We start from the raw sequence: 19,127 nt of genomic DNA, 5'->3' as shown, positions 1-19,127 counted from the left end.
GTCACCTCCTCATCTCCTTTCCTCACTCAATAACATCACCTCCTCATCTCCTTTCCTCACTCAATAACATCACCTCCTCATCTCCTTTCCTCACTCAATAACATCACCTCCTCATCTCCTTTCCTCACTCAATAACATCACCTCCTCATCTCCTTTCCTCACTCAATAACGTCACCTCCTCATCTCCTTTCCTCACTCAATAACATCACCTCCTCATCTCCTTTCCTCACTCAATAACATCACCTCCTCATCTCCTTTCCTCACTCAATAACGTCACCTCCTCATCTCCTTTCCTCACTCAATAACATCACCTCCTCATCTCCTTTCCTCACTCAATAACCTCACCTCCTCATCTCCTTTCCTCACTCAATAACCTCACCTCCTCATCTCCTTTTCTCACTCAATAACCTCAACTCCTTATCTCCTTTCCTCACTCAATAACCTCAACTCCTCATCTCCTTTCCTCACTCAATAAGGTCACCTCCTCATCTCCTTTTCTCACTCAAGTACCTCAACTCCTCATCTCCTTTCCTCACTCAATAAGGTCACCTCCTCATCTCCTTTTATCACGCAAGTACCTCAACTCCTCATCTCCTTTCCTCACTCAATAATGTCACCTCCTCATATCCTTGTCTCCCTTTAAAGCCTCACCTCCTCATCTCATTTCCTTACACACTAACATCACCTCCTCATCAGCCTTTCCTCACTAAACTAACGTCTCATCTCCTTGTCTCACTCACTAGCCTCATATTCTTAACTATTTCATTTCACTCTCACTTACTTTTGCTCATTTTCTTTGCAATCCATCATAAAAAATATTCAAATTAAGACCAAATATGTTGATTCAACGAGTTTGTAAAGCAATTAATTAAAAATATTTTCAGCCGGGCGTAAACATATCCTTGAAAGATAATGACTCCATTTATTTGTTTTTAAACAACGTGACTGCTTTACAAGCTCTTATCAAGCAGCTTTCTAACCAAACAATCCCAGAAGAAAAGTCGACGCCAATGATGTTTTACCTTCACTTTTCTCCAGAATCTGGACCGTCTCCCCAATTTCCAGGACCAGAGCCTGGCATATGGCCGACCGGAAGTTGCAGATCACTGGAAAAGAAAAGAAAAAAATGACGGAAAAGCAACACAAACCCGTGATAAATAGATCACTATTTGAGAGATTGTTGTTTTTTTTAATAACAACCATCTAACTACTCTGTCACAGAGGGACGGCTGCTCGGCGAGCTGTAAACAGGCTCCCACCCTGAAGTGGGAAGGCATTTTAATATGTAATTAATTCTTAAGCGGTCTGATGTTTTCAGCAATGTTAAGTTAATTGAACTGTCTCCAAAAACCGGAGCCCACACAAACAGCTAATGGCCTAACAGTTTCCCGTCTTACACTGGTGTTAAATCTTCTTGCTGCCACCTGCTTGTCGCCCTCGCCACGCGGCTCTCGTGACTCATGACGTAATTGAGGCCTGCCATTATTCTCCAGGGGATGGAACGCCAGCGTTAAAAAAAACCTCTCACTGTATGACGTTCAGGGGGGGGCGACGCTCGTCACCATCCCCGACGTGACACATGCGGAATCAAACTTGTTTAATCATGACTTTCGCCGACGATTTCGAGAAGAAAAAACACCCCACAAACGGTGGTCCTTCAAGGAGAGCTTGGCGTGAATCATTATGCTAATGAACTAGCCAGGGGAGCCAATGAGGGGGAGGAAGAAAAGGAAGGGCCTCGCCGGCTCGGCTCTGCTGCCTGTTTCAGGGTAAACGAGAGCTCAGCTCCTGCGCCGAGGTAACTATGGCAACAGATCAGCCACAAACTGGAGGGCTGTCTTCACTGTAGCTGCTGCAGGGTGCTGGGCATTTTAAAATGGCAAGTTTTTTTGTTTTTTTTCCCCAACACGTCACATGGCCACGGGTTCAAGTCGGAGTATATGGAATGTGTGTCAAAAGATGACGAGGAACAGTCTTCCTACAGGATCGTCGAAAAGTGGACATTTTTGCATCTTCGACATGTTGGACGTAGGATGTAGAGCGGGCAGAATTTCGGCAAAAACAAATTCAGATCAGACCAGACACTTCGTTCCGATATAATGTTGCAGAACCAAACGTGCAGACGTTTGATAGCATGTTGTTCGCGACGCTAGCATGAGAGGTCGACTGATGTGTTTAAGTGTCTCTTGAATAGATCGTCATCAATCCTGGAAGTCTCCGCCTCCAAGGGACTCGGTGTATAAACAAAGCAGGGCGTGATTACAGCTGGCTGGAGGAGGAGTGAAGCCATTATTACGTAATAATGGACTCCGCTCTCGTAACCGCTTGTTTGCCGAGATTTCAGACGGGGGAGAACTTTATAAAGTGATAAGTTCAAAACTTGGTCAAGATGAGGAAGTTACTGCATCTTGGAGAGGAAGACTTAAACATTTGAAACATGTGAGTGAGTTTTTGGAAATTGCAGGCTACTCCAAGGTCTCGATGTGACTACCATCAGTTTGTTACACACGTCTGAAACAACTTAATATCAATTATTATGGATGATAAATGACATTCTTCTAATAAACGAATAACTTGATTGATTCTTCAATGATCAAAAATGGGGAAAAAAGTAACGAAACACAAAATCAAACATATTATCAAAGGTATTAAAAAAGTTTTTGAACAGACCAAGGTTGACCTTCTTTGGTGTCTCTGCACCCGCGGGAACCAAGTTGGTGACTCCTGGTACAGTTATGCACCTCGACTTTCATGCATCCTTCATGTTAACTTTCAAATCAAGCTGCAACAAAATAACTGTAGCAAATTATTCTTTCTTCATGTTTTTTTCACCAAGCTAACTTGTCGGCAAACTGACCTCTTTAGGGACCCCCGTAGCTAGAGATGGTAATCACACAGAGGTCAGCATAGATACATAGATATATATATATATATATATATATATGATCCCCTTCGAGGGTGTTGACCTTTAACCTAGTAACCTTATAGCAAAGGTTAAAACGTGGGCTCATCTTTACACAGTAATGTTGGAAAAGGAAGTGATTTAAAAGAATATTTATGTCGCCTTTTCTTTCTCGGCAGGCTCTTCCAGTCAAGGGGGGCTTGACGCTTAATGTTTGATCTCAGTGGAGTTGAAAAGGAAGAGGGAGTTTCAGTGCTCTAGATGTGAAAATGAAGGTGTGGTTTTATTTTTGAAGCGGTACTTTAGCTGTGAGCGTTTAATGATAGGGCTGAGGTACTGAGAGGAGAAACAAAAGCTCAATAAAACACATAAAAGTCCTTGAAAAAATACAGTTTTAAGCAACAAAGTGCTTTAAAAGTCATTGTTTGGTCAATTCAAGGAGGAATTGTTTCAAAAGAAACAATCGGATTCATTGTTGTCGACAGTCTCTCAGGAATATTTGTGTTAATTCGTTATTACAGATGTACAGTATTAAGAGCTTTTTTGTTATAATTCAATAACCAAACAAAAGCAGAGATGAATACGTGGATGAGGATGTGACATGTTATTTTTGGTATTCATCATATAAAGTGTGCGACCAATAGCTGAGGAATACTTTAATAAATCTATTTTAGAACGTTTTAATATTTTAATTTGAGTTATTTTACAATTTTGAAGCAGGAATATTTTCAAACAAACACTATATATTGAAAGAAGTCACCTTTATTCGTAGAGAGGAAATGCTTTATTAATAGCCTTTTGAAAATGGTTGTGGTTTACAAATTTGCCTGATTATGTGAACATTAAATGAACATTTAAATTCAATTTAAAGCCTTTAAGACTTCAGAGTCAGATGTTTTACACATTATTAAGAACTTACCTTTTATATAAAAGGTCTACAGTATATATAAAAGGACTATATTATATTATTTTAAACAAGTGTTTCTAGAGGGTTACAGATGAACCTTTACATAAACACTGTTTCAACACGTCAAGTCATGTTATTGTTCCCACGATGACTAGAGTGATTTGATCCGATCGGAATGTCGAGAAAGGAAATGTTGTCGGTGAATGCTGAAACTGAGCTTGACGACCTTGATCGCGGAGACGCACCTTCAGTACAGAACAACACAACAGCCCACCAGGGTAATAGAGTCAGCAGCTAAAGGCGAGCTGTCACCTAAAACCTGCCGCTTTCAGAGAGAACTCCATCTTGGATTATACGTTTTTCGACTCCATTTATTTCTAAACAACGGAGCTCTAATGGCCCGGGAGGGGAAGCGTTTTATTCAAAAGGACAAATACAACACTGTGTGGCTTTTAAAACGTTGCAGTAATCTTTTAGCCTGTGAACAGACTGAGCTTTAAAAGTCTTTGTGTGGCTAAAAAAAAACCCATCAGTTTCAATTCAATGTGCAGAAATAGTACGGCTTAATAAATGATGACATTAAAGGCTATAATAGATAATTATAATAACTAAAGACAACAATGACCAATTTTTTTCTATATCTATGCATCAAAATGATAATGTGTCAGTAAATATGTAAATAAATGAAGGAAATATGTCTGATTTAGTTGATAATATGACTATTTAATTATGTTTATGAGCTTTAAACGTGTACCTTTTTCAAGAGATACAGATTTCGTGAATTAGACGTGAAAAATTGTGAAAAACACAAGTTTCAATTTAAAAAATAAATCAAAATGGTCTTGTCTTTTGACAGATTTCTTTACATTTTTCAATCCATTTTGTCTTTATAACATTAATTACCTTTATATATGAAGTCATATTATATATATATATATATATACTGTATGTCTATAAATATTTGATATTAGTTCCGTTTTTCAAAATGTTTCTTTTTTTAATGAAGAACTGTAAGTTATGTTATTAAAACATTTGTTTAAAGTTCAACTAATCTTCGTACTCTGTGCAATTCCTGTCAGCAGTTGCCACCTCGCGTCAGCCTCCTTCACTTTTAACCCATCTTGATCCTCCCTGGTCACACCTGTCCTCCTCACGTCCTCCTTTATCACACCTGTGAACCACATGGGTCGTGTGTTCCTCCTCTCCCTTCACTTGGTATCTGCATCTGAGAAAAAAAAAACCTTAGCCCCGACATGCCTGATCTCGCCGAAACCATCTGACCTTTGCGTCTGAACTTCTCAACGCGTGCTGTACCTCTCTTTCCTAATCCTTTTCCAGGTCATCCTGACCAACTCCTACACCCATTCTTCTTCATCCCTTACTTCTCACAACTTCACTCCCCTACCTGTTTTTGTATGCATTGAAGTATTGTGATATATTCATGAACAATAATGTTAAGCCTTTACATAGATATCGATATCATGTTGTTGACTACAGAATATTATCCACAGGTGGAAACGGGGGAACATCCATATGGACTCATCGTAGAAATGGCCGAGTGAAGCATATATATCGACATAAATAATGCACTTATGTCGAGCACAGAGGTGTGCGTGTGAGCGAGTACAGTGTGTACTGTGGCGCATTTCAGCACCATGGACAGCGTCGATCTGTTGCTTTCCGACACCGAAACTCCACGAATCCGCAGCGATGTTGACCGAGGACTCGGGTCTCCAAACACATCAGCTGAAAGCTCTCAAGACTGCGGTACAAGAACGTAGCACACACAGGATGTAAGAACCACAAACGCATCATGACTCATTCCCTCTTTTTTTAAAAAAAAGCTCTCAGTAGCGCAGTAGTTGGCGGCTGTGACTCGTGTCTAAACTGCTGCTACTTAGTGGGATATAACATGAAGCATTTTTTTTATTATTATTATTTTTTAAAGCATGTAAACGTTGCTGTCATTTGTTATTGCAGCAGCAGCAGGATAGTTTTTTTCACGAGCTACACCTGTTGGAGGGATGTGGTCCCGACGCCCCCTGGTGGTTCCTACGCGAATCGCCCGCGTCATTCCTTTTTTTTTGGCTAATGAAAAAGGAAAAACGACGTTTTTGACAATGATCTCACGGTTGTTTTTTTTTAATAAAATCGTGACTCTTGCTCGTGCACACACACACCGCAATGGCACGCGGAAGGTGGCGGGTCGTGGGCTGCATCACCATCCCACGCAATTTCCACGTCCAATGCAGTCAGTGGCCATTATGGTCCATAACATCAAGACCTTAAAAAAAGATGCTATAGAATTCGAAACCACAGTCGTGGAGAAATGACAATAAGAAAATAAAATAAATAAAAAGAAGCTCCTTTGACTCACCAACTCCGATTTTCTCCTCCTCTGTAGGTATCCACATATTTGGTTATTTTCCGCTCAGGAAACGCCACATTATGTCATGTCTTTAAAAAAAAAAAAAAAGCATGGCGGCTACATGTTAGCAGAGCCTTCTTGGAAGGAAAAGAAAAGAAGAAGAAAAAATCTCTGCTTCTTTATTGTGTCTCCGCTGCGATGCAGTCTCCGTGTCCACCGACTCGCACACGAGCACTGACGCACACGCACACGCACGCTTGTGTCCACGGGAAGGTGTTGTTGCAGCGTTGAAGGAAGGAAGGGAAAAAAAAGAAAAAAAGAAGAAACACCCGCTGCTTTTTTTCTCTCCTCCTCCTCCTCTAACTGAAGTCCATCCGAGTCAGGCTCGCGCCATCGATCGCGGATCCGCCGATATATATCGCGATACCAGGAGGAGGCTGCGATAGACCTTAAGCTGCGCCATCTTTCACGTCGATCACGTGACGCGTTTTGTCAACACCGATGATGTCCACGCGCCTCCTCCTTCCTTCCTGCCTTCCTTCCCGCGGTGTGTGTGGCATCTCTGCATTGACTGCTTTGCTTTCGGGGGTCTGGTGGGTGATACAGCACCTCCTCCTCCTCCTCCTCCTCCTGGTGTTGTCACCCATGTGGGGAAGCACCTCCTGGTTGAGTCACCTCACAGACCCACTACTTTGTCATAGTGCAGTCATGCTCCCACTTTTTTTTTTTCCCACAAGTTAATCCCCCCCTCTTGAGATACCACTCACAGCTGGATTTTTCCCCCAAAAGACCTGCTTGATTCATGGAGTCAATGAACATTAATTAATTAGTTTTGTCATGCTGTGAAATATAAAAAACATAAATACATATATTTAAAGGCAATATTGTGAAATTGAATCTAAATTCCTTAGACCCTCTAACATATATTTATTCAATTAAACAATATATTGTAAGTAATTTATATTTATAGAGCGCTTCTTTCTAGACCAGGATCACAAAGCGCTTAAACAATCAAAACAATACTCAATAAAAGATATACTTAAAAGATCAAGATAACACCGAGAACAACACACAAAACTATTTCCCGAAGGAGACCTCCTGAGGGATCAATAAAGTTCTGCCTAACCTAAGAGGAGTTACAGAAAAATCAAAGGAAAAGCCTGCATGAATAAAAATGTCTTAAAAAGTTTCTTGAAGGAATTGCTCCTGATGGTAGACTTGGCGCAGGTGTGCAGCCTACTCCCATCAGTATGTGTGAATGGCTGTAAAAAGCACTACCGAATTTCCCCTCGCGGGACTAATAAGGGATTCTAAATTATTAAATGATGTATTGTGTATTTATCCTGGACGCATTGCAGGTGAGGTGTAAAGAAAGGATGGATGAAGAAGCGAGAGAGAAAAGGAGGAAAGTCTGGGCCTCTTTGCGGAAGTTGCTGCCCCCGCGACCCTACCCAGGTTATGCTAAAAAAGTCGAGACAATATTATCAATTTTAAAAAAACTAGTCCCAGAATTCCCAGCAACAATCATGAAGTTGTGAAATAGAGAAAAGAAAACGTTGGTTTTCGTAGATAGCGTCCTATTTCACAATCATGAAGTTGTGAAATAGAGAAAAGAAAACGTTGGTTTTCGTAGATAGCATCCTGTGTTGCAGTGTGGGAGGGAGGCCAGTGTTTAGAGGGATAATTTCTCTCCACTGTGACCGACTCCCATCTATTAGCTCAGTGGAACACTGTGGGCGGTGTTCCGTTCCCGTGCGACGCTTGGAGGACTGCGATGCGTTTTTCAGAGGTACCTTTTTGCAGCCTGGGTACTTGAGGGGGAGATGCATGCATGTAGCCGCTAAAGGCTAGACAGACAGAATCCACTTTAGGTAACAAATGCTAACACGGTTTTAGTTATTAGCCTTTGAACAAAAAAGCTCTCTACTAATTTCTTAAGATTATAAATGTTTGAGAACTAACTTAAACAAGTTGCTGATGATAATTTGAATGTTTTCTATTATTAAACATGGAGGAGGCTGCCATTGTGGAAAAAAGAAAATAGAAACACAGGCATGACCTATTGTTGGGAGGAATAAATGTGGAAATAACGTATAATATATCGTCATATTTCTCTGTAAACAAATGAGTCAAGAAAATGTAACATATTTTTCGTGCGTGTTGTGCGACTAAACATTCGAGCGAAGCGAAGCAGCGAAGAAATCCTCAACTTTATTTATAGTAAAAATACTTTAGATACATACAAGCTGTACAATATCTGTCTGGAACTCAGTTTTTCAAAAAGAGGGAAACTAAAAAGTTAAAGGCAAAAACTGTGAGAAAAATCAAAACTTTTTTTTTTTTCCCAAAACAAATGCATTGATTTTCACAACAGCCAATAGTACTTTTTTTTATCCATTTCGCGAATGAGTGGAATCCAGTTTCAGATATTCATTTCCTATGATTCCAGGTTAAATTGTTGTGTTTTGTCACCTCCATGCAAATCAGACGTGTGATTGATGAAGCCATGTGACTAAAGTGGAAAGAGAAGGAAAAAAAAAAAACTCTTCACAAATGCAGCAAAGGTGACGTGTGCACAACAGTTGAAGCACTAGTTTGCCGGTTTCACTTGAGCACCGCCTGACGTGTACATGAACAAAAAAAAAATCCATGCACCGATCGCTAGATTCTGGGCAATAACGCAGGTGACGTGGTCGTCAGTAGCTGCCAAGAAAAAATGTTAAGTACTTTTTTTTTTTTTGGGGATCAAGGTCACGTGGTGAAGCTTGAGAGATACAAAGACCCAAAATGGCCCGATGTTGAGGAAGTGAGGGGTTTTTTTTTTTACGAAAGAAGAACATTGAAAATTGTAGAAATTATTAAATGTAAAACTTTTGCACTTTACAACCCTTTTCTTCCCCCCACCAGGTGCGAGTATAAAACTATATCCTATACAATCTTTTTTTTTTGCTCGTGAAATGGTGTTTAAGGTCTGAGTTTTGCTTCTGCTTGGTCCTGACGATCAGACTCCGACTGTGTGCAGTTGAAAAACTGGCAGTGCTCAGATTCGCTCACACCTTCTCTGCTGGCACTTCTTCTAGATTCCTCTCTTGTCCAGATGTAACTCAATGATTCAGGGACAAGATGATGTCGTCCTCCAAGTCCGAGTTGTCCGAGCTATCTGTTGGCGAGACGAGGCGGATTGACGGTGAGCAAATACACAGATTTACAACAATCATGGACTTCAAATCGTCTCACCATTGTCGCCATCGGGATCCCCATCGTCGTTGTCCGAGTCGTCGTCGTCATCGTTGTCTTCGTCGTCGTCGTCATCGTCGTCGTCGTCCCCGCCGTCGTCCTCCAGAAGACGCGCTACCTCGTCGTCGGAGGGCGAAAAGTCCTCGTTGCCGTCGTCGTCTTCGTCGCCGTTTTCGTTGTCCAGCTCGGCGACGAGCGGGTCCGTGTCCACGTCGTCGTCCGAGTCGTCGTCATCGTCGTCGTCATCGTCGTCGTCGTCTTCCTCCTGATCGTCGTCCTGTTTTTTTTTTAACGTTGAGAAATTAGCATCTTATTTAGCAGCAGAGAGAAGGAGCAAGAGGTCACCTGATCCTCCTCGTCCTCCTCTTCCTCCGCCAGCCGTTGTCGGCCCACTTCATACAGCCGGCAGATCGTGTCCGTGTTGACCGAGTCTTGGTTCTGTGAGAAACAGCGGGACATTCGAGACACCCCGGATTTCACATCAATAATTTACAACGGACACAAAAGTACCTCAATAACAGCCAGATAACAGTCTTTGGTGTCGGTGCAGAGGTCGAAAATGTTCCTCTTGACGTCGATTGTGGCTAAAAAAAAAAAAAAGATAAAAATCGTAACTTCTGATCATGAAGAGTAGAAAAGCCTGATGACCCACCTATTGGTTTGTAGTCGGTCGCATTGAAGGTCCTGAACGATGAACCGAAGGGTCTTTTCATCTGCATCTCCATCATTTCGTCTTCATCGTCAGCTTGTAGCATGGCTGCAAATGATTTTTAAAAAAAGCATAACATTTGTTTGTGTTGCGGTTTGAGTGACATTATTCACCTCCATAGATGACGGTGGCATTGTTGTTGAAGACGATCCTGCACTGATCCAAAGCGGGAACCGTGTGGAGGAGGTGGAACGTCCGGAGATCCCACTGAAACGCCGACTAAGGACCAATTCATGTGAATAAATGGAAGCCGAGATTGGAGCCATTCCCAGGGAAGGTAAATCATTTTGAGTGCTATGAATGTTTAATGATTTTTTTTGGGGGGGAAAGAATATCGGAGTATTTCTCTTCACGAAAGGATAAGACTAAATGGAACCCTTAAATACTTCTTTGACAAAATCAACAAAAAGTGTAAAATTGATCTGAGATAAATTTGCTTTTTATAGTTATTTGAATGTATATAACATACTATTATATAGAATAAATCTGGAAAAGCAACATATCTGAACACACAAGAGTGCAAAAGTAAGCATGACAAGAAAAAAGGCGAGTAAAGAGTTTGAATTTTGTTGTACTTAGTGTTTGTCTCCTTGAGGAAAAGGACACTTTGTGCCTGAAAACCAGGACTCACTAAAAAGTACTTATTTAAATAAACGACTGACTTTTTTCTGCTTCAAGGATACAATTTCTGTGTTTATAATGACTTCCAGGCCGTTAGGATGGAACACGCCGCTGATGTTCATGTTGAATTTATCGAACTTGTGGATGGCCTGAGCGGAGCGCACGTCCCAGAGCACGCCGTCGTTGAGGACCAGGTCGTCGGTGGGGTTGAAGGTGGCGCAGTTTCTCTTGTAGTTGTTGGCGAGGTCGGGGTTGTTGAGCGTCAGCGTCACCTTGCCGGTCTGGATGTCATAAATCTGTCGGGAAGAAACGCAACGTGGTTGATTTTACAAGTCGGACGCGACGAGCGACGTCGAGAGAGACGCACCCGCGCCATGTGCTCCTCGGTTCCGATGACCCGATCCTGCGAGAGCTTGCTGAACTCTACGTAGTGGTCGCCGAGGAAGGAATGCCTGAAGAGAGCGAGAGAAGAATTGTGATAGAAACATTGGAAAAAAAACAAGAGTTGTCACTCACTTCATGATGAAGACGGATTTCATGCCCCACAGTGCTGACAGGGGGTAACTCCAGGAGGCAGAAGTGAGAAGCAGGGAGCCATCCTGAAAGTAAAGGAGGCGTCAGTGAGTCGTCTTCAACATCAACAGGTCCTAATCTTTTCTAACCCTCGACGGCTCCAGGTGGGTGATGGCCGAGTTGTGGCAGCTGTAGCTGGCTTCCTCTTGGCCTGTGAACACGTTGTATAGCTTGAGTTGCCCCGTGCACGTCCCCAGCATGAGGAACCGCTCGCGGGCCGAGAAGGCGCAGCACATGAACCCGCTCTCGTCCTCTTCTGCCTCCCTGAACACGGATATGGGTCTGAACCTGTGGAGAAAAAAAAAAAAGGTGTTGAGCAACAGGAAGTGATGCCGTCCTCTTATAAAGACTCACCTGCTGAAGATGAGGTGTCTGTCAAAGCAACCCCCGTCGACCCCTCCATATTTAGGGTAGATGACTCTCCTTGTGTTCCGGGACGTGAAGTTGACGGGCGCTTGCCGCCTCTGTTTCGGTTCGGGGCACTGATGGGGTGTAAAGAGGGAGAAAGGAGGACATGTTGCCACCGGGTTTTTGCAGCGAGCGTGCTGCTCCCTCAGGTACTCTGTGATGATGCCGTCCAGCGCCGGCGGAGACGGCAGGTGTCTGTCGAACTGTTTTTTCATAGCGGGGGTTTGGCTGAAGGCGCCGTGGTCGGACTTCTGTCGAAGGGCCCTCGGCTTCTTGCAGTTGACCGTGCTGCAGCCCGCCTGGCGATCCCGGGTGAAGACGATGCGGCCGATGAGTGGCGTGCCGCTGTTGCAGTGCGGCGCGGTTGTGGCGGCACTGCCTGACGACGGGCAGGACAGTTGCGACGTGCACAGCCGTTGCTGCGAGGGGCTGGACGTCGGCGTGGAAGGGTGAGGCGGGTGATTGGCGAGTCTCGACCCGACGCCGTTGGTGAGCCGAGGCGTGCGAGGTAGCGTGGCGACGAGGGAGGAGGTCGGAGTGGAAGGAAGGGCGGGGAAAGTTGATGCCGAGTGCGAGGGATGCGAGAGGCACGCCATCGGGAGTTCTGCCTCCCTCGTGAGCGCGGTGGCCGTGTCGTGAAGACCTTTGGTGAGAAGATGGTTCCTGATCAGTAACAGCAGCTCCTTTTCGGGGAAGGTGATCCGCGACTGAGCGACGACGCTCGCCCTCTGCAGCCACGCCAGAGACACGTCGGTGCCGATGAGCAGCGGTTTCCCCGAGATCCGTTCGATGAGTTCGGCAGAAAACTTGCAGAACTTGACGTGTTCGCTGCGTTTGTCCTGCAGCACGGGCTCCTTCATGAGCTGCTGGATGTGTCCGCTGCTGAACAACGGAAGCTTGCTGATGATCTGTCGGACGGTGCTGTGGCGAGAGAGACCGACCAGAGCCTTGCACGCCAACGCCCGGATCTGATCTGCATCAGTAATGGGCATCTTCACAGTCAGGAGAGACAGCAGCACCTACAGGACAGATGTGGAATTTTACCTCATTCATCATGCACTGACAAAAAAGCGCTTATATAAGGAAAAAACATTCTTAAGAACACAGATCAATAGATGTTTAAATACAATTAATTGGTTAAGGAATTAATGATTGGAAAACACTTGTATAGATACTCGGTAAAATGGTCGTATTAAATCTAAAATGCTGCAGAGACAGGATGTCTTGAAAAAATACCTTAATGCCATTGTTGGACTGAACAACATTCCACATCTTTGTGAGAACGCTCTCGCTGGCCTTTGTCAACTGAGGCAGACGCCGCCGTGGAGTGCCGGCGATGAACTTGCCGATGCTGGACATCCGTTTGTCCGGAGCGCAGACGCAGTTGATGACGACCTGCAGGGCCGACTTCTGGATCTCTGCGTCGTTCACGAAGATCTCTCCCTCTGCCACGGCCAGAACGATGCTCATTCCTGGCAGACAACAGCACGACAAAATGAAAATTAATCACTTTTATTTATAGAAAATAATTGTGGCAAATTTTAGGTTAGGTTAGGTAGAACTTTATTGATTGATTACTTTTTTTTTTTTTCAAATTATCCACAGCAAATACAGCAGTTTTTCATTAAAAAAAAAATAAGAACAAGAACAAAGAAAAATAATGAGAAAGAACAAGATTATACAATCTAAGTCTAAAGATAAAGATAAAGAACATAGATCAAAGAAAAATGACAAAGAGGATACAAAGATTAACATAGAACAGAACATCATGATACTTTTACTCCACTCCTCCTGCCCCGAACTCAGAATTTTAAAACTTAATAATGAAAAAATATTGGGTCTGAGAGACATTTGTAAATTGCAACTATGGTTGAACAACGCAAATGTGCCGAGCGCAGCTGAGCAGAACAACCTATAATATATACAAGCAACAATATTTGGCTAAAATGCAACCAGTGTCTCATGGAAGCAGAACACCAGCCATTACAAATGAAACTTGAAAACCCCAGTTAGACGCAACTAGAAACAACACACTGAGATCACGTGCAGCTAACACACAAACAACACATCTAATATGATGATGGCAGCAGAGATGCATGAAAGAACCAGATACTTGTGTTTTGAACACCAGACAGGTAACGACTTCGGTACGTAAATTAGTTTGTTAGTGATGTATGTTGCCGGTGTGTGTGTGTACACCAACATTTTTTAACCTTGAATTGAACTATTATTTTGTATTACAGATGTACTAAAAGACGACAGACAAGAGACAAGAGCAACTGCACAGAAATGTGGAAGCTGGAGAAAAAATATAAAATCAGACATTACTGATGCAGTGTTTGCACTTTGAACTGTTTACTCTGCACTTAAGTTTGTGTGATTTAATATTGACTTAAAAAATAAAAATGTTGAGAACACACTCCCAGCACGTTTTTGCTAGTTTTTAAAGTTTTTGCAGTGAATGTTTACAAGGCTTCAAGTTTTATATTGTTTGTTTACAACTGTAGTTACTAAATAAACCGTCTCCATTGTATTTCAATGTATGCTTAATTTGCCTTTAACTCAATTTCTTTATCGCTTTATCCTAAAAATCACAAAGAAACACATTTTATTGTAATAGAAATTATTTCTTGTGTTACAGAGGAAATGCCTTAAAGGGGGAAATTTTTTAAATATATATATAAATATATATATATTATAGCAATATTGGGAACGATAGTCGCAAAATAATTGTAATTAGATTTTTTTTTTCAAATGGTGACCATATTGAAAAACTGAGAAGGAATATAAATTCAAATTTCCTCAATGTGAAATAAAAATAAACAACACATATAAACAGGAATACAATGATAGAACCATAAAACTGACCAACACTGGAAACAGCAGACCCTCCCTCATCAAGCACGGAAACGGCCTCAGACAGGCACATCTGGGTTTTTGGCACAACTGTGAGGATACTCAGAATATCAAGGGCATAGCGAACGGTGTCACTCCTGCAAAACACAAAAGAAAACAAACATGGCTGATAATGTCACAGGCAGCTTAAGCGTGTGGTGCGGACAAACCTTCCATAGTACGTCCTCCAATCACAAGCAATAGAAATGAGCTGCAGCAGGAGCTGAACGCAAGAGAGCTTGTGGAAGACCTCCGCGGGTTCCCAATAGAGACGGAGGGGGCCGTACTCTATGAGAAACTCCATCATCTCCACCACCTGCTCACGACTATAACTGACCGCCTGCAGGAATAATGAATTAAATCAAATCTCAAACCATAACATTCAGGTTTAATCTTCTTTACCTTGTAGTAGGGCTGGGAGTGAATGGGGGCGCCCCCTTCAGTTCGCTGCAGGGATTGCTTCACCTGTTCCACCTTTATTGCCAAGTGCGCCTCAAAGTATCTGCGCAGGGCCATGCATGTATGTTTGGCTGTCTGCCTGCTGGAGAAGATCTCGTCATCACTCAGCAGCGTCGACTGGTCGTCATGGTTCAGAATCTCCAGAGTGCTGATCTAAATCACAAAAGTAACATCTGTGTACGTCTGTTGCCGCTTTAAATTAGCTGGAGGTTACATCGTTGTTTTTTCCACCTACCAGGTTGACGAGGCGTCTCAGCCCGTCCAGCTTATCAAACAGCTCTAGAACGGCACGGAAGGAGAAGGAGATTGAGAAAAACATTGTGGCATGGCAGCAGCCGGACGCGTGAGAGCACTCCAGCAGCCAGAGTGTGTAACCGACCACATCCGACAGGATTGAGTGAGGCAACATGCAAACCTAAAAAAGAAAATGAGCAACAAAAAATTAGTACCAAATAAAACAGAAGGGAAATCATGTGTCAAGATTGCTGATGTATTTTGTAGTGACGATTGATTTACATTTTTAGTTCTAAAAATGATGGAGAAATCAGTTAGCAGAACGTGTTTGTTTCAATTATTTACCCTTTCCATGGCGTCCTGATTATAGGCAAGGTAATAGAGGCACAGGGAGACTCCGGTGGCAGCCATAGAGGGTCTTGGTATTTCAAGCAATTTCTCTACTCCTCCATGAGCTACAAACTCTGCTGCAAACTTTTTGTGCAGAAGTAGAGAGGCAAGGTACTAAAAAGAAGTCGCGATTAGTTAGTTGATCCCTCTTAGGACGCTAGATGGTTAATAGAGTAGAGATGTTACCTTGAGAGCTTCAAACGTGAGCTGAACGTCATTAGTCTGCTTTAAATCCATATAGTGCATGAGTAAGTCTCGAGCTCCCATCTGCATGAACACTGCCAGGTGCTAGAGGGAATACAGAAGTTCCAGTGATTTATGAGCAACCAAGAGCAGCAAAAACAAGAGTAACCAAGTTAGAGGGAAGAGCACAGAAGAAGAATGTATGGCTCGATAAATCATATTAAGGATAAAAGCACAAACCTCTTGATATTCTCCCAGGGGAGTAAGATATTGTAGGATGAGTCTTTGCTCGATTTCTGGGGTCAGCGGGAACAAGTGGTAGTTGTTGCCGATCACCCACGGGCTCATCTCTGACCAGCTACTGTTTGAAAGCTCGTTGAAATTTCTCTCTGGCTCCGGCAGAGAGAAGCTCAGCTTTTGTCTGGACAGCCGGCCGCTTTCCCGGTCCGCCTTCCTTTTCAGATAGCTGCTGCCATCAGACATGCTTTGGTACATCATTGAACCCGGAGCAGACATTGGCTTCATCATGGTTCCAGCACTCGAGATGAACCGGCTGCTGGTCCTGTGTGGAGAGTTGGGACGGATGGAAAGGCCACTCTCGTCTAGTCCCGATCCAACTCTTTCGGCACCATTTTGGCCTGAAGTCAGGGGAGGCTCTTCAAAGGCACCATCGACAGCCTCCTCATCTAACGGTAACAAAGGTCCGCTCAAAGATTTCCTTGGGCTCGGACGCTTGAGTTCCCTTTTGTTTTCTGCATCTTTATTCTGAAGCTCTCGTAGCCGATGCAGCATTAAAGGCACCTATGGATATGCTCTGTTTATTAATCTTCAAATTCAAATCTTCATATTTAAAATACAATGTACGATTATGAGTATGGTTTGAGCTGATCACATACTGACCAAAACAGCGTTCTCCTCTCTGTAGTTGGCTGCAATGTCCTGATTCTCCATCGCACCCGCCAACAAGCCTGTGGCGTAGATTCTCAGGGGCTGCTCTGCCTCCTGGGCCCACTTAAATAACCTTTCAACTATTCCCTCCTGAGAAGAACAAACAGATAATTGAAATGGAAAAAAAAAATTGTTGGTTTTGATTAAATTTAAATCAAGCAAACACAAGCAATTAATTAAAAAAGGTATTTGAACTTGTAAAAGTGCTTATACTATGGTTAATGTTGAATATGGGCTCAATATCTGTTTATTTTTTTTGTTTGGAAAAAGGGAGGGTGGCAGGTCCCAACGGCCAAAAGTACAACATTGAATAAACACTTGTTATCTATTAAAGCTATAGTCTCAAGGCTAAAAGCACTGTTACCGATCATTTTAAAAGTTGCAGCATCTAAACTTTTGAAATCAACAATATGGCAGATTTAATAGCAAATGCCTTCCTCAGTTATACAGGTGAAGAAGTGACAACTTACCTTTTCCTGAAAGACCACAGTCGTCTCTAGTCCGGGCATGATGTTCTGAAGCAGTCGACATGCTGCTGCATTCAGATCAAATTCCCTGCTTACCATAACATAGCTATTCACCAGCTATGGAGATAAAAGAAAATGGGGAGTATTGTTTATTTCAAGGTTTATCTAAAAATATATATATTTGAATCAGGTCATTCTTTCTTACCATATTCATGAAATCATCATTCTTGAAAAGGATTTTCAGCAAATGTCCAAGCATGCATTCTGGGTCGGCTCTCCCTAACAGGCAAAATTTGAATTTCAGTTAAAAATTAATAAATATATCCTTTCAAATAAATTGCAGTTATTCTTGTATAATTTCTATACCAGGATGGCGATCATCAAATGGATCAGGGTCCGCTTTGTGGTATTCTTCCGTCTCCTTTTCAACAAGCTCTGAGATTCTAGTTCGATCAAAACAGAGTAATGATCAGCATAGTATTATTTTTAAAACAAGAATAATGACGGTATCACTTACTTGGTGAGGATGTTGATAAGCACATCTGTACTGCCACGCTGTTCTTTTTCCCACTGTTCAAGCAGAGAGGTCAGCTCTGCCTTGGAATCAATGCTGGCAGATGCTGTTGCCATTGCACCGCCTGACAAAATACTCTGAATTATTTCAAGTGCTCAACAAATTGGAACTAATTTTAAAAAAAGGACAAAATATAAAGTTGAACTGGTCTAAGGATCACGACCTTTAAAAAAAACATTTAATAACTATGAAGGTTCTGTATTAAAAATTTGCCAATTCATGTCTGTGATGTCATTGGAGTACATAAAAGTGTGTCTTCATGCGACTTACCTATAATATATTACGAAAAATACTCACAAATTACCCCCAAGTCAGATATTGCATTATATGCAAATATGCACCAACAATAATTTGCCACACATTATTATGTTTTCCTTTGTTGCCTCCATTTTGCAATGAAATCTTGCTGATATCAACAAATAACCGCTTAGTTTATCGTAAGTTATTTTATATTTTGATAATGTGATAATATTAACATCTGTACAAAAAAAACAACCTTTGTATCCCAGTATGTTACCTTCCCCCTTTTTCAAATACGTATTCAAACATATCGGTTTAAAAGTATAAATACGTCGAGTAAAACACACAATACTGTTAAGTAAAAGCTGAGATACAAATAACATTTGTGTACTTGAGGATACATCCAAAATTGACTAAAACCTTGTATTGTACTGACAAGTGTATTTTCCTCTTGTCACCGATATTTGCTCAAATATTCCGAGCAACGTCATCTACGAGTTCCATGAAATATCCACAAGTTATTAATTTACTTTATCAAGTCGATATGTCGTTTATTCCTGTTTCTTGTTTACAGACTTCAATGTGTGCCATAGCAAGGAAGCTAACGTTCTTAGCTCATTTGCGACACGGTTTTGGTGTATTACTGTAGAATTTAATGTCGTTTTTTTAAATCCTAAATGTGTTGTTAAGAAGAGTGTGGGAGAGGGGTTTGAGGAACCCAATACAAGCGAGCCCGCCACCACATTAAACCCAGAAGCGGTACCAGAGGTAAGCCAGGCTAGGTTAGCAAGCATGCTAGCATTACCTATATGTTCCGTTCAATTCTTCTCCAGTCCGGCTCAATATTCCAAGACCGGGGCCTGGTTCGATTCGCGATAACTTGGCTGCCACAGTACAACTAAAAAAACGCGCCCACATCAGCGTCAGAAACCGCTATTTGTTCCTTTTATTGAAGCTTTCTGGTGACCATTTATTTTCATTATGGCGAACACGTTCTATACGTCATAACAAG

At 42.3% G+C, this 19,127-nt stretch overlaps 2 protein-coding genes across 6 annotated transcripts in view; both read right to left on the bottom strand.

The window, feature by feature from the left end:
• LOC148059707 (dedicator of cytokinesis protein 3-like) overlaps positions 1 to 6,630 on the bottom strand; it is a 50,212-nt gene extending 43,582 nt beyond the window's left edge. For 2 of the 5 annotated variants that reach the window (XM_087780772.1, XM_087780773.1), the window contains exons 1-2: positions 6,187 to 6,630; positions 1,023 to 1,106 (exon numbers count right to left, since the gene is read on the bottom strand). In XM_087780772.1, the coding sequence (XP_087636898.1) occupies positions 1,023 to 1,106; positions 6,187 to 6,223 (121 nt within the window). In that variant the 5' untranslated portion in view covers positions 6,224 to 6,630. The remainder of the gene's footprint in view (positions 1 to 1,022; positions 1,107 to 6,186) is intronic. The other 3 variants (XM_087780775.1, XM_087780776.1, XM_087780774.1) reach the window with 2 other exon arrangements.
• Positions 6,631 to 8,368: 1,738 nt separating this feature from the next.
• On the bottom strand, positions 8,369 to 19,108 carry dcaf1 (ddb1 and cul4 associated factor 1). Its single transcript, XM_087780771.1, has 25 exons — positions 18,921 to 19,108; positions 17,819 to 17,939; positions 17,668 to 17,744; positions 17,507 to 17,580; positions 17,305 to 17,418; positions 16,787 to 16,924; positions 16,127 to 16,687; positions 15,890 to 15,991; positions 15,659 to 15,817; positions 15,315 to 15,494; positions 15,023 to 15,232; positions 14,791 to 14,960; positions 14,594 to 14,718; positions 12,962 to 13,197; positions 11,672 to 12,744; positions 11,407 to 11,605; positions 11,261 to 11,343; positions 11,112 to 11,196; positions 10,807 to 11,040; positions 10,237 to 10,330; positions 10,067 to 10,171; positions 9,925 to 9,998; positions 9,760 to 9,852; positions 9,415 to 9,691; positions 8,369 to 9,337 (listed from the first exon to the last, which is right to left on the bottom strand). The coding sequence occupies exons 2-25, from the start codon at positions 17,929 to 17,931 to the stop codon at positions 9,282 to 9,284; spliced, it is 4,632 nt and encodes a 1,543-aa protein (XP_087636897.1). The 5' UTR covers positions 17,932 to 17,939; positions 18,921 to 19,108; the 3' UTR covers positions 8,369 to 9,281.
• Positions 19,109 to 19,127: the final 19 nt, after the last annotated feature.

Source organism: Callionymus lyra, chromosome 19 (genome assembly GCF_982586985.1).
Source record: "Callionymus lyra chromosome 19, fCalLyr1.hap1.1, whole genome shotgun sequence".
NCBI lineage: Eukaryota > Metazoa > Chordata > Actinopteri > Syngnathiformes > Callionymidae > Callionymus > Callionymus lyra.
The sequence above is the reverse complement of the archived record's forward strand: the minus strand, read 5'-3'. Positions and strand labels throughout refer to the sequence as shown.

Excerpts from the sequence above, each read along its gene's own strand:
- dcaf1 (XM_087780771.1), bottom strand. The coding sequence starts at position 17,931 with ATGGCAACAGCATCTGCCAGCATTGATTCCAAGGCAGAGCTGACCTCT. Across the intron at positions 14,961-15,022 it reads ACTCCCAGCCCTACTACAAG|GCGGTCAGTTATAGTCGTGA; the intron begins GTAAAGAAGATT and ends TTATTCCTGCAG. Across the intron at positions 9,999-10,066 it reads GACCGACTACAAACCAATAG|CCACAATCGACGTCAAGAGG; the intron begins GTGGGTCATCAG and ends TTTTTTTTTTAG.